Source organism: Stenella coeruleoalba (assembly GCF_951394435.1).
Source record: "Stenella coeruleoalba genome assembly, chromosome: 2".
Taxonomy (NCBI): domain Eukaryota; kingdom Metazoa; phylum Chordata; class Mammalia; order Artiodactyla; family Delphinidae; genus Stenella; species Stenella coeruleoalba.
The window spans coordinates 76,690,884-76,703,001 of record NC_137147.1 but is presented as its reverse complement, the minus strand read 5'-3'; the positions used below and the strand labels follow the sequence as shown (position 1 = coordinate 76,703,001).

Below are 12,118 nucleotides of genomic sequence, written 5' to 3'. Positions count from 1 at the left end.
GCACAGCAGTGGAGGCCAGTGATGAGAGCTGGGCTGGCAGCATGCAGCTGCACAGCTGGAGTGACTCACCCTTCAGCTGAAGGGGTCTAGGTGGCATCTTGTACTCTCACAACCACAGGGCTGGGGCTGGCTGCCTGTGCGGATTTTGGGTTCTGGCTGGTGCAGGAGAGGCACTGGGGAGAGAGTCAGGTGACTGGGCATCTGTGAACACAAAAACCTGTGGGACAAAAACCGGTGAAATCTGGATTTTGTGGCAGCTGTGCTGGCTTTTGGTTTCTTCAGTGGCAGAAGCTGCTGGGTCCTCAGCAAGCAGGTCACCGGGAACCACAGTGGCTCCTACTGTGTGGCTGATACTGGTAGCCCCTGCCCTTCTTCCCTGTTCCTAGCCATCTCTAGACACCTCAGCTTTGCCAGTCTCTGGGTGGGGTGAAACCAAAGCTAGTCCTTCACGCAGTGCCCCAGAAGGCTGGGAAAGCCGATCTCCCACCACACTCTCGCTTTCTGGCAAAAGGAAGTCTTTCCAGCTGAGGAGTTCCACTCTTGCCACTGCGATGCAGGCAAAATGAAGCTACCCTTCCTTCCCTTTTTGTGCACTTACTCTGAGATTTTGTTCCATTCTGTTGAAGTTTCTTAAGTGGATCCCTGAGCTCTCCCAAACTGGTTTGGTTCATGGATAGGTGTTTAATTGGTGATCTTTGGGGGGCGGGGGGCAAGGCTGGGGTCTCCTACCCCCCCATCTTGGTGACATCATTCTTGAATATATCACATTTTATAACTACATGAAGCACATTAAGATTATAAAGGCTCTGAGAAAACAAAATATAAAGAAAATAAATGTTGAGCTCAATGTTTCCCAAACCTTTTGAACACAAAGCACTCATTAGTATCCCGTTAAAATACTGTTCTTCAGAACACCACGTGTCTGAGAGATTAATTCAGCCTCCGATGTTCGGAAACAGCGCCCCCTGGTGCTCAGGGGAGGAGAAGCAGGCAGCCTCCTATCTGGAAGGTGTCTTCTCTCCTTGCTCTCCCAGAGCCCTGCACAGGTGCCTGGGCTGCCTTAGGTTCTGGACTGGATAGCGCTAAATGTTTGCGGCTCTCAGGGTGCCTTACGAAGTACAGTATTTATAGACGCTGTGACTTTAGCTTGATCATTTAGGGGCTCTCTTTCCTAGTTTTTGGTGTTAACAAAACAGTAGGAGGAAGACTTTCTTTTTTATCCTCTTTCAAGATCCTTTTTGTTCTCCAAGTCAAGAAATTTTTATTTTCTTCATGATATTTCCCCCACTTTATCTTTGAACTGCTCTATTAAAATAAGGTTAGACTTCTTGGATGATCTGATCTAAACTTCACCCAAATCAAATAATAGTTTCTAAATACTGAAAGAATATTTCCTCGGTTTTGTGCTATTTATGTTGCAATGGCTGTAAGCATGACACACTTTTCAATTTAATCTGCCTTACATTTTTCTCCCTCACTTTCTTCATCATTCAACAAAGCAATAAATCAAGCCCTGATTCCTAGCATTTACCCACCAATTTCAAGCTCCCAATGTGACACCGCTGAGCATGGAGTTGGACAGAGAATGCACATAGCACCCTGTTGTACTGCGCTTCTAACATACAAATACAACAGATGTAAATAACCTCAAGTATAGTTTATAGTACAATAATTAGGAAGTGGTGATCTTTGAGGACTTGTTACCTTTTAAAATACAATACACTTAATTGCAAATCATAATTTTTAATAATGGATATATCTAATAACTGGCTCACAGAATTCCTGCAATTTTAACAGTCAGTTCTTCCAAGCCAGTATAAGCTGACTGTAGCACAACATTGTATTATTTCTAAAATTCCTGTTTCTTGTCAGGAGAACAAGCCATAGCCAGACAAGCTCTGTGTTCCATCTGAGACCGTGGAGCTAGAAAAGGGGAAATGACATTCTCTGTGTGTCTTTCAGATGGATCAGTCAGCGAACCAGATATGGCGGCCAACTTCTGCCCCGACCACAAGGCACCCATGGTGCTGTTCTTGGACCGTGTTTATGGTATAAAGGATCAAACTTTCCTGCTCCACTTGTTGGAAGTCGGGTTTTTACCTGACTTAAGAGCCTCTGCCTCCTTAGATACAGTAAGTGGTTAAAATAAGAAAAATTATTTTTCCATCATTTTAAATGATTAACATTGGAATTAGAAGTGAATAGTTTCTATCTACTCACTGATTACATACTAACAGTTTGCTTTAAAGGGTGAGAAAATAGAGGAACCAAGAAATGGCAGGTGAATTAATTAGTCCAGAGACTTATATGTAGGTAGACTGGACCTCAGATATTCAATCTAGCTCCCTCTAGGGCAAGGCTTCCCAAGCTCAGCACTCTTTGAGGTGGGGGTGGGGAGCATCCTGTGCATCGCAGAATGTTTAGCAGCATCCTGGGCCTCTACTGGTACTACATGCCCCCTGGTAGCACACCCCCCCACAAAGCAATTCACCAGAGGTACCCTGGGAGACAAAATCTCCCTCACATGAGAACTATGGCTCTGTCACTTATGAAAAAGGATGGCTGGCAGCAAGATAGGCTGGAAATGCTCTTCATACCCTCACTCCTTAAGTTACGTGCACTGACCATCAGGAAGGATAGTCTGAAGCTCACGGCATGACAAGGTCAATGTAAGAGGCCAAGTGCAAATCCAAGTTTGGAAGTCAAGTGTGAGGTAGGGTAATCCAACATCAAGAGACATCGAGACAGGAGGCCCCAGGAGTTAGAACACATGGAGGCCAGATGCCCCAAGTCAGGATGAAGCAGAGTAGGAGTCCTGGGTCCAAGGAGGAAAGACCAATTAGATCAGAGTAAGTTTTCAAACAAACCTTGGCCAGTTTAGGGTTGTTTTTAAAGAGCCAGTGGCATATCTTCTTGATCAGTCATAAAGTTTCTCAAAGGCTTCACCTGGTGTCCAACAGCAATAGAGGTTTGAGCTCTGGTGATGGGTGGTCAGCTAACCAATATCTTAACTGGGGTGGATTCCACTTGAACGAGTTACACAGAAACGGATGGGGTCACCCAGCAATGGAAAGCAGGATGAGCCCCAGTCTGAATGGGAGCTCTGTCCCTACCTGTGGCATGGAGATAAGAAATGGTATATCCACGAAGGCATTAGAAGCATATGGCTGTTTTGTAAAATTAAAACAGTGCTTCCACGCGATTTTTTTGAGGTTTCCTATAAATTCCTTGATTTAAAATATTAAAATATTTTTAACTTGTGGGACATTCCCAAGTTTCCTGATCAAAGCATTCAACTTGTTTATAGATCAAATAAACAGCAAATACTGTTCTAGAATTTGGTGTTCAGATCACATGCTTGTCTACACACCACCTACCACAAAAGAAGGTTTGTATTCGGTTCCTCAGCACACGTATTTTCATGCATTCTCTTTTGAAAACTCTTAAGCCACCGGAATCAAAGCTCTTCCTTCCTCATTTTAACAACTCTGTCTTTTAAAGTGATAAATGTGGAAGATTAGCTGTTTCTTTCCATATGATTACTGCAGCTCCTAGAAGGCAAACTTTTGATAATTAATAGAAACACCCAGAAATATGTGCCATTCAAAGAAAACAGTTTATCAGATCATAAGTTAAAGGAAATGTGTTACAGATACGATGGCTGTGATCATGACAGGAAATAAGGATAATATTTCATCTCTGTGGACCTCAAGGTTTCTTTGGCAGTTCTGCACTTTTCAAAGATGGTAGTTAAGCATGCTTTGGCTATATTTAGTGTCACTAAGTGGGCCTTCCTTAAATCTAACCTGTATAAATGAGCAAGAGATAACATTGTGAATGAGGATTACAGCAGAGTTTAAGAGAAGGCCCTTGATTTCTATTCCTTGTACACTTTTTCCCCATGCAGAGTTAGGTTCCCTTCAGTGATGTCTCACCCTCATGCCAATGATCAGATTGCAAATTGCTCACAATGCTCAAAAATTAGGTGATGGGGATCAGAGCTCCACTTCCTCTCTGTAAAATTGTCACACAACCAGTGAGTCTGAGAGCTTGCTCAGCTCGTAACCGTTTACTAATCTCAAAATCGCGAGAGGACAGCTTGTGAGTCTCCATACGGTGGAAACAGAGAGCGAAAACCAGAATGGTAATACAGTAGCCTGGCAGTTGGTCTTTGCAAATATCAAGGGTGTTGGGTTAGACTGGTCATCAGCTGATTTTAATAAGCGTTTAGGCTTCTTCTTTGAAGGGAACAGATGTTTGTGGACCATTTGGAATGAGTTAGCGCTGGCTAGCCTTTGCTTTTCTTCTGTTTATTGTTTCTTTTAAACTGATTCTTTTTCATTTAAGATGCAAAAGAGAAATGGGTCTCTTTAGACAAGGTAGAAAGTTGTTCAGCCTGTCACTGTGAAACACGCATATGTGTACACCTCCCCACCCTGCTAGATGAGAGCTCAGTACAGGGGGAAGCCTGGCTCTGTCTTTCCCAGGAGACTAGTCAGCGTCTCAATCTTCTTTCTTTAGGTCTCCCTAAGCACCACCGAGGCCGTGCTGGCACTGAACAGGTACATATGTTCTGCCGTGCTCCCGCTTCTCACAAGATGCGCCCCTCTCTTTGCTGGAACAGAGCACTATTCCTCTTTGATCGACTCCACACTGCAGACAATATACAGGCTTTCCAAGGGCCGTTCCCTCACCAAAGCTCAGAGGGACACCATAGAGGAGTGTTTGCTGGCCATTTGCAAGTAAGTACCCGGTCTTAGGTTCTTCACTTCCGCGTATGCGTCCACATCAGCTGCACTGAATTGTGTAACCCAAAACCTGATGAATCTAGTCTGAGGATATGCTCAGACTCTAAGGATGTGCTGGGTCCCCTACTTGCTACAGGCTCATTTTTCTTTTTATTAAATTTTTTTTGAAATATAGTTGATTTACAATGTTGTGTTAGTTTTGTGTACAGCAAAGTGATTCAGTTATACATTATATATATACACACATATTTTATTTAGATTCTTTTCCATTATATTTTATTATAAGATATTCAGTATAGTTCCCTGTGCTGTACAGTAGGTCCTTGTTGGTTATCTATTTCATATATATATGTGTATATATATATATATATATATGTATGTATGTATGTATGTATATTTTAATCTGAAACGTCTAACTTATCCCACAGGTTCTTTCTGATCGCCTCTCCCTTGAGGCTCATCTCTCTGTATTAGAATTACCTGGGAGCTACTAAATAAATACCCCAATGCCAGGCCACACCTCGGCCCAAAAGATCAAAACCTTTAGGGATAAGAGCCAGACCTCTAGCTTGTGAAGCTCCCCAGATGATGCCATGATGTAGCCAAGACTGAGAATCACTGCTGCAGGTTGTCCTGGAGTCAGGACCAGCAGGTGCCCCCTTTAGCGGCCAGCTGGGTCTGGTCCTGATTCTTGCTGAATGGGTTGTTTCCTAGTCACACAAGAGATGACTACGCAGTGAGGGTCTAGGGCTGCCTAGAAAAAAGGAATTGGTCCGTCCTTTTAGGACGTCAAGTTAAAAGGCAATCTCACATTTATATTTCAAGTGTAACAATGGTCCTTCCATTTTAAATGCTTTATTAAAATTAACCTCTATCTGCTACCTTTCTATCATCTAAGGCCTACAGGCTTCAACTACTTTAGGGACCAAACTGTGTCATGCACAGTACTGTTTGCCTAGGGTGTGGAGTGGAAGGTGGGAGACCTCCACCCAGGCCCCACAGAAGGGATTTCTCTCTGAGATCCTCTGCCAGAATCAGGCCCTACACTCTGACACCACTTCATTCATTCCAGTATTATTAGAACTGGCAGAGAATTAAGCTCATTTGAATACTGGTGGTCTTAGAAGAGAGACAAAGCTTGGTAAACACACTATAGGCCTCTAGGAATTAATAGGGTGACTAGGGTTTCCATGCTGCCACTTCAAAAGGAGGGACAAGAGCCCCATTACTGGTGTACATGGGCTCCTACTTTCCTTCTGAGTAGTGGCCAAGGGAATAAACAGTGAGTCTGCACAGAAAGAAAGTCTTCTATCAGCATCGAGTCTGTAATTGGCTGGTAGCCGCATCGATCACAGCTATAGATCTTGTTCTACCTTTTGCTAGATCTGAACTCAGCAGGTATCTTAGAAACCAAACCAAAAGTCTTGTCTCCCAGCAAAAGCTGTTTCCTAGTTAAAAAAAAAAAAAAAGTCATGGTGAGACTGATGTTAGCGCAAATGTTTTTAAAGAATCAGATCAGGGCTTCCCTGGTGGCGCAGTGGTTGAGAGTCCGCCTGCCGATGCAGGGGACGCGGGTTCGTGCCCCGGTCCGGGAGGATCCCACATGCCGCGGAGCGGCTGGACCCGTGAGCCATGGCCGCTGGGCCTGTGCGTCCGGAGACTGTGCTCCGCAACGGGAGAGGCCACAACAGTGAGAAGCCCGCGTACCACAAAAAAAAAAAAAAAAAAAAAAAAAAGAACCAGATCAGACCTTGGGGAAATTAGAATTTTACATCAAACCAAAAATAGAGCTCACAGCCCTATTCCTGTACTCCTAGGAGCTTCCCCACTCCTCCTCTTGACCATCTGAGCTCTAGAAACACAGACAAACTGACACTTACGTAGATTTTTAATTTATTTTTAGTAAGTCAGGAATTAATCAAGTTAGAGATTTCTTTTTTATTTCTTGATTTTATTCATTAGTCAATCTAAGGTGATATTGCTAATTGGGTAAACGATGTTAAAAAAATGAGGAACTTTATATGCTTGTAATTACTACATTTAGAGACAAGCTTTTTTTTTTTTTTTTTCCTATGTATTATGCCTGACTTGTTCACTCCAGGGCTTTTTATCGCAAGGCCAGCTCTACCAAAAGTTGTGAAACAGACGAACTCTGTTGTCCATCTCCATTCATGTCCATCCTTCTTGTTGTAGATGCCTCCAAGGCTTTCTTCCTGGCATTTTAACATTCAACATCAGTTATTAACTTTGCCTCCAGGGCTCTTAGGCATCTCTGAAAGGGGCTCATGGGCTGAACTTACGTGCCAAATTGTGTGTAAGTGTGTATTTTCACTGGGAAGAATCCAGAGGTTCCACTGGGTTTTGAAAGGTTTGGCAATCTGAAAATATAGGCTAAATCAGCGTTGCTTATCTCTCCTTTCTCTATCTCAGAATTTACTTGCACCAAATACCAAGGCCATGAACACTTTGATAATTTGGTACATTGTTCTCTAATCATTCAATTTGCCTTTTAAAGGAGTTTTTTGAGGACAGACCCTTAACCCAAAGAAATGATTTCAATAATGAGAATATCAGGGATCAGGTAGTAACTCAGAGCACCCTTCAGATCACACCAGAAGGTGGCCTCAGATTCCACCCGTGCAGCTGATCACCTCTAACTTCTTCCTCTGCAGAGTTCGGGAGGATGGTCAGTTCGTAGCAATGGCTCTAAAATCACCTGCACTTTCTTTCTGTTATAGACTTCTTTGCACATAATCAGTGGCTGTATTTTGAGTGTGCACAGACCCTAGGACATCTTGTCACATGGTGATTGGAATTTAACCTTAGGGATCTCAAGCCATGAGCCCTACTCCCTCTTTCTGCATTTTAACTGTACTCAGTTTTTAAAGTGTTTTATCGTAGACTGTGGTTTATCCATGGTCTTTTGATTTAGGAGCTAAGTGTTTTGAAGCTTAGCTCTAATATGTGGTTATAGCTGAGTATTCCTTTCATTCCCTCTTCCTTATTTCTTTTTCATTCTGTCCTTTTGTTTTTCTTATTTCATACTGCAGTCACTTGAGGCCTTCCATGTTACAGCAACTCCTGCGACGTCTAGTTTTTGATGTGCCGCAACTCAGTGAATACTGCAAAATGCCTCTTAAGGTAAACCTCTCTATTGTTACAGAAAAAACAGTCTATGGCACAGGAAACTTGCCTTGTAAAACGTGATCTGCACAACTGGGGGAGCAAAGTACATCTTAAATGGGTTTTACTCCTTTAAATTGATAGCTAACTAAATACAGCCTCCAATATCAAATTCCTTCTTGAGTGTCAAGGTTGGAAAGGGTAGTTCTGCTAGATTCATGAACTGCTCCAATTTTCCTTAATCGATTTCTACCAATTACTTGTTATTTAGCAGAGGTTAGTGAGGGCACTTGGATTTTGTACTTTCCTGCCCTAATTAGGTTTTCAGAATGTTCTTAATCTCAAAAAGCTTTGAAGGCCCTGTGATTCTTCATTTAGGTACAGAAAATAAAATGTCCCTTTTCTATTCCATACTGTGTTGTGTTTTTTTTTTCCTTCTGTAACAGGTCCTCTTTTTCACTTTTTTTTTTTTTACTTCTTTTCTCTTGTTTTATTAATGAAAAGTAAGGCCACAGAGCCCTCTCTTAGCCACCTGATTCCTGATTTTCCCCCAAATTACCAACATTTTGTTGCTGGTATAGGGAGCATCGGGCCTGGGTAGAAGGACACCAGACTCTGCCACCCACACAGAGGGCAGTGTTTTTCATCTTTTACCTCTGAGGCACCTGCCATATTAGCATATTCAAAAGGGTCAGCAGTGGCCAGCCACACCTGAAGATTCTGCCCAGTGATTTCAACAGAACTTTTCCCTCTTTTCAGGAATATCACTAGTTCAAGCAAGGATTTCAAGAAGCATTTTACTGGGATAAACAGAATTCCCAGAAGCCTTTAATTCATCCCCTTTCAGCACGCCACGCAGAAGACAGCTTGTATGCTGTCAGAGATTCCACAGTCCTCCATGGGCTCATTCTTATGTCTAACCCTAACACTCCCAGTTTTCATCCCCCAAAAAATCCTTTAGCTAAAAACGACAGTTTTTACAGTTCAACCTGGCATTGCTTCCTTGGCAGACCTGTGCCGTCAGCTGGATTCTGGTTCCCAAAGAAACATCATGGATAGCACTCAGTAAGCTCACCTTTACCCCTTAGATCAGCGGGATTTTTCTTGGAGGATGTGGATCTCGCCGGCTGAGATGGGACCATTGGCAGTGTACGTGTGCCCTCTATTGGCCATGTGGGGAACTGCTGCAACATGACTGGACCATCAGAAGGCTCAAGTGAAAGGCAGGGAAGCCAGGGGCCGTAATCAATGCTGAGAAAATCTGCAGACCCACAGCCTACTCCCCACCCTCCCCTCCCCATGTCAGCATTACCAGGATCTCCCAGATTTATTATAAGCAAAGATCTCAGAAGAAATTCTCCCCATGCCTGACTGGCTGGAACAGCACACGGTGACTACTTCCGGAGGGTAGCATTTTCTCAGTAGGAGTAGAAACAGTTCCTCTCCATTTTCCAGGAAATACGAGGGACGAGTTAGGAGGCACAAGAATTAATCAGGTAGATTGCGTTCAGGCTGGAGCTCATTAGGCACAAGAGCAGACCGTTCCCAGCGGAGTTTGGGGGCCACTCTGTAGATAACCGAACAGTTTCCATCGTTGGTTTCACTCTCCTGAGGCGTGTGTGCTGTTTTCTTCTCCCCTGTGTGCTGTTGACACCTGTGGATCATCTCTGCCCCACCCCACTGGCGCACATCCGTTCTCAACCTCCCAGCTTCTGACAAATCACTACGAACAGTGCTGGAAGTATTACTGTCTGCCGTCAGGCTGGGGGAGCTACGGTCTGGCTGTGGAGGATGAGCTGCATCTGACAGAGAAGATCTTCTGGGGGATTCTTGACTCCCTTTCCCATAAGGTAATGGCAGTGCTTCCTGAACAGAGAAGGGGGGGGTCGCCCAACCTCGGTGATACAACCACCTGCACGTAAGAATAGCTGATACCTCGTCAGCCTCTATCTACCACGTGCCCAGAAGTGTGCCAAGCACTTCACAAGCAGATCACATTCACTACCCCAACTCTCTCAAGGAGGAACTACCCCGACCCTCATTTGCCAGGTGAGAGAAAGAGCAGCTGATGACTTGCCAGACTCACCCAGCGAATATATGGAAGGGCAACTTCCAGAGTGAATCACAGAAATATTTCCTGGTTCCAGTATTAATGACTTACCCCACCCCCATCCCTTCCCTGCTATGTTGTATGGCCCCGGTTAGCTGGCCTTCACCAAGTTCAAGCCTAGAGAAGTCCTAGCGTCTGCCCCGATGCGGGGACGTGGGATTCCCAGGAGACCTTACTCCATTCAGGCGAGGTGCTTCCCAGCCACGGAGGCGAAGGAGCTTGAGGGGGGGACGCGGGCCTCTGCATCCCAAGCCTTCCTGTGCAGTCTGATTGGATTACAGCCCCGACCTGTATGTAGGCAGCCCCACACCTGCCTCCCCTTCCCTTACCCCAGATTTAGGTTTGTGACGTCACCAGCTTTAGACAAGCTCGGGAACATTCAGGGTGGTCTGGCCATAGACAGGTCACCAGCTTTAAAGGTAGAAAATGAGAAGTTTTTCGGGTTTTCGTACAGAAGTCTGGAGCAAGTGTACAGCCGCAGTCTGGTGTTTACCTACACTTAACGTGATCTTCCCTCCTATCTTCCTTTGGTCTAGTGCAAGCAGATCAAAGGTTGTCCCTCACCTGACACGTTTTAACTGAGATTCCTTCCTGGCCGGGTTCAGGAGAGAATGTCTGTGATACAGAGCAGCCTGCTGATCGTGTCAGCATATGACCCGCGTCAGCCACCGAGGGAGCCAGCAGAGCCGCTGTGCCCTCTCCAGGCACAGGGTGGGTCACTTTCTGTAACCATCTGTGGCCGACAAGTTTGTAGCCTCTGTTGGCCTAGTGAGAACCGCTTTAACCTTTATATATCCCTGCAATTAACTAGTTAGGGGATACTGATTTAAACCTTGATTTAAGGTTTCTCAACCTACCGCCAACGGTGACTTGAAGGCTTTACAGATGGTCACTTTTCTGTGACAAGGATACCTCAGTTTCCACCAGAATGGATTACAGGCCTTACACATTCCCCATTTTGGTTAACGTGGGCAAATGCACGTGTTTTTTTTTTCTTCCCAGCTAATCGGTGAGTGGTTCTGCCTGGCGGGCTATGGTTTTGGTGTGTGTGCTAACATGGTCTTTGTCTTTCCTCACAGAGGTACGACCCAGATCTTTTCCGAATGGCCCTTCCCTGTCTCAGTGCTATAGCTGGGGCCTTGCCACCAGACTATTTAGATACCAGGATCTCAGCCACATTGGAGAAACAGATCTCAGTGGACGCAGATGGCAACTTTGACCCCAAGCCTATCAACACCATGAAGTGAGTTGAGTCCAGAATCATCTCTAAGCTGGTCCTAGATTTTGCCCCGTGGCCATTGTTTCTCTTTCAGAAGGTAGCCAGAAATTTAAGCTTCCCTTCCTTCCCTCCTGCCAACATGGTTCATCATGTCCCTTGACACTACAAGTCACATTAGGTGTTAGATTTTGTCCTCAACTCCTGAAAGATTAATCCATCCATATCTGTATTATTATATTCTGGGCTTTTTTTTTTTTGGAGGGTGGGGTTGGGTTATTTATTATAAGAGGTGGATGCTCTCCACATATGTCACCTGAGGCACTGCAAGAACCCTGACAAATGATGCAATTAATTTATTAATGAGTTTTTTGACAAAATCTTTGCTCTTTGTGAATTAGGCCTGTACAGTACTAATAACATCATACATCAAAACATCTCCATAAATAACACTCAGCTGAGCTCCAGCAGGACTTCAGGGTGTGAGGGCAGAACAACATGGGGTCCTTATTTGAGCGACTGGACCTGCTCTTTGCCAACAGATGCTAGATCTTTGGAAAAACTCTACAATAGCACTTTTTCATTTCTCCCCCTGATCCTCCAGCATTCCTCACTGGTGATGATTAGGCCACGGACAAAGTATTAGACAAGATCTGCTCAATTTTGCCTTTGGCAGTACGGCCCCAATTATGATTATGGGTCGTGGGGCATACAGGCTTCATCTCCAGCTGCAGTTTCAATGAAAAGCTCCAAAACTGCTGTAGAATGTGCAGGGAAAAGGAGGCATCCTCTGTGAGCCCCTTGAACTTATGTTTTATGGCAGTAGTTCTCAGATGAGAGCCATAGCCTCAGCCCTTCCCCGGAGCTGTCAGCTTGTGATAACATATAAAATTCGTCTTTGGGAAAAGTAAATACATATTC

At 44.5% G+C, this 12,118-nt stretch overlaps 1 protein-coding gene across 1 annotated transcript in view; it reads left to right on the top strand.

Annotated features, from left to right (window-relative positions):
- RYR3 (ryanodine receptor 3) overlaps positions 1–12,118 on the top strand; it is a 550,597-nt gene that overhangs the window by 436,030 nt on the left and 102,449 nt on the right. Inside the window, 5 exon segments of the mRNA XM_079909615.1 lie at positions 1,963–2,132; positions 4,522–4,742; positions 7,799–7,889; positions 9,581–9,721; positions 11,061–11,224. Of these exon segments, the coding sequence (XP_079765741.1) occupies positions 1,963–2,132; positions 4,522–4,742; positions 7,799–7,889; positions 9,581–9,721; positions 11,061–11,224 (787 nt within the window).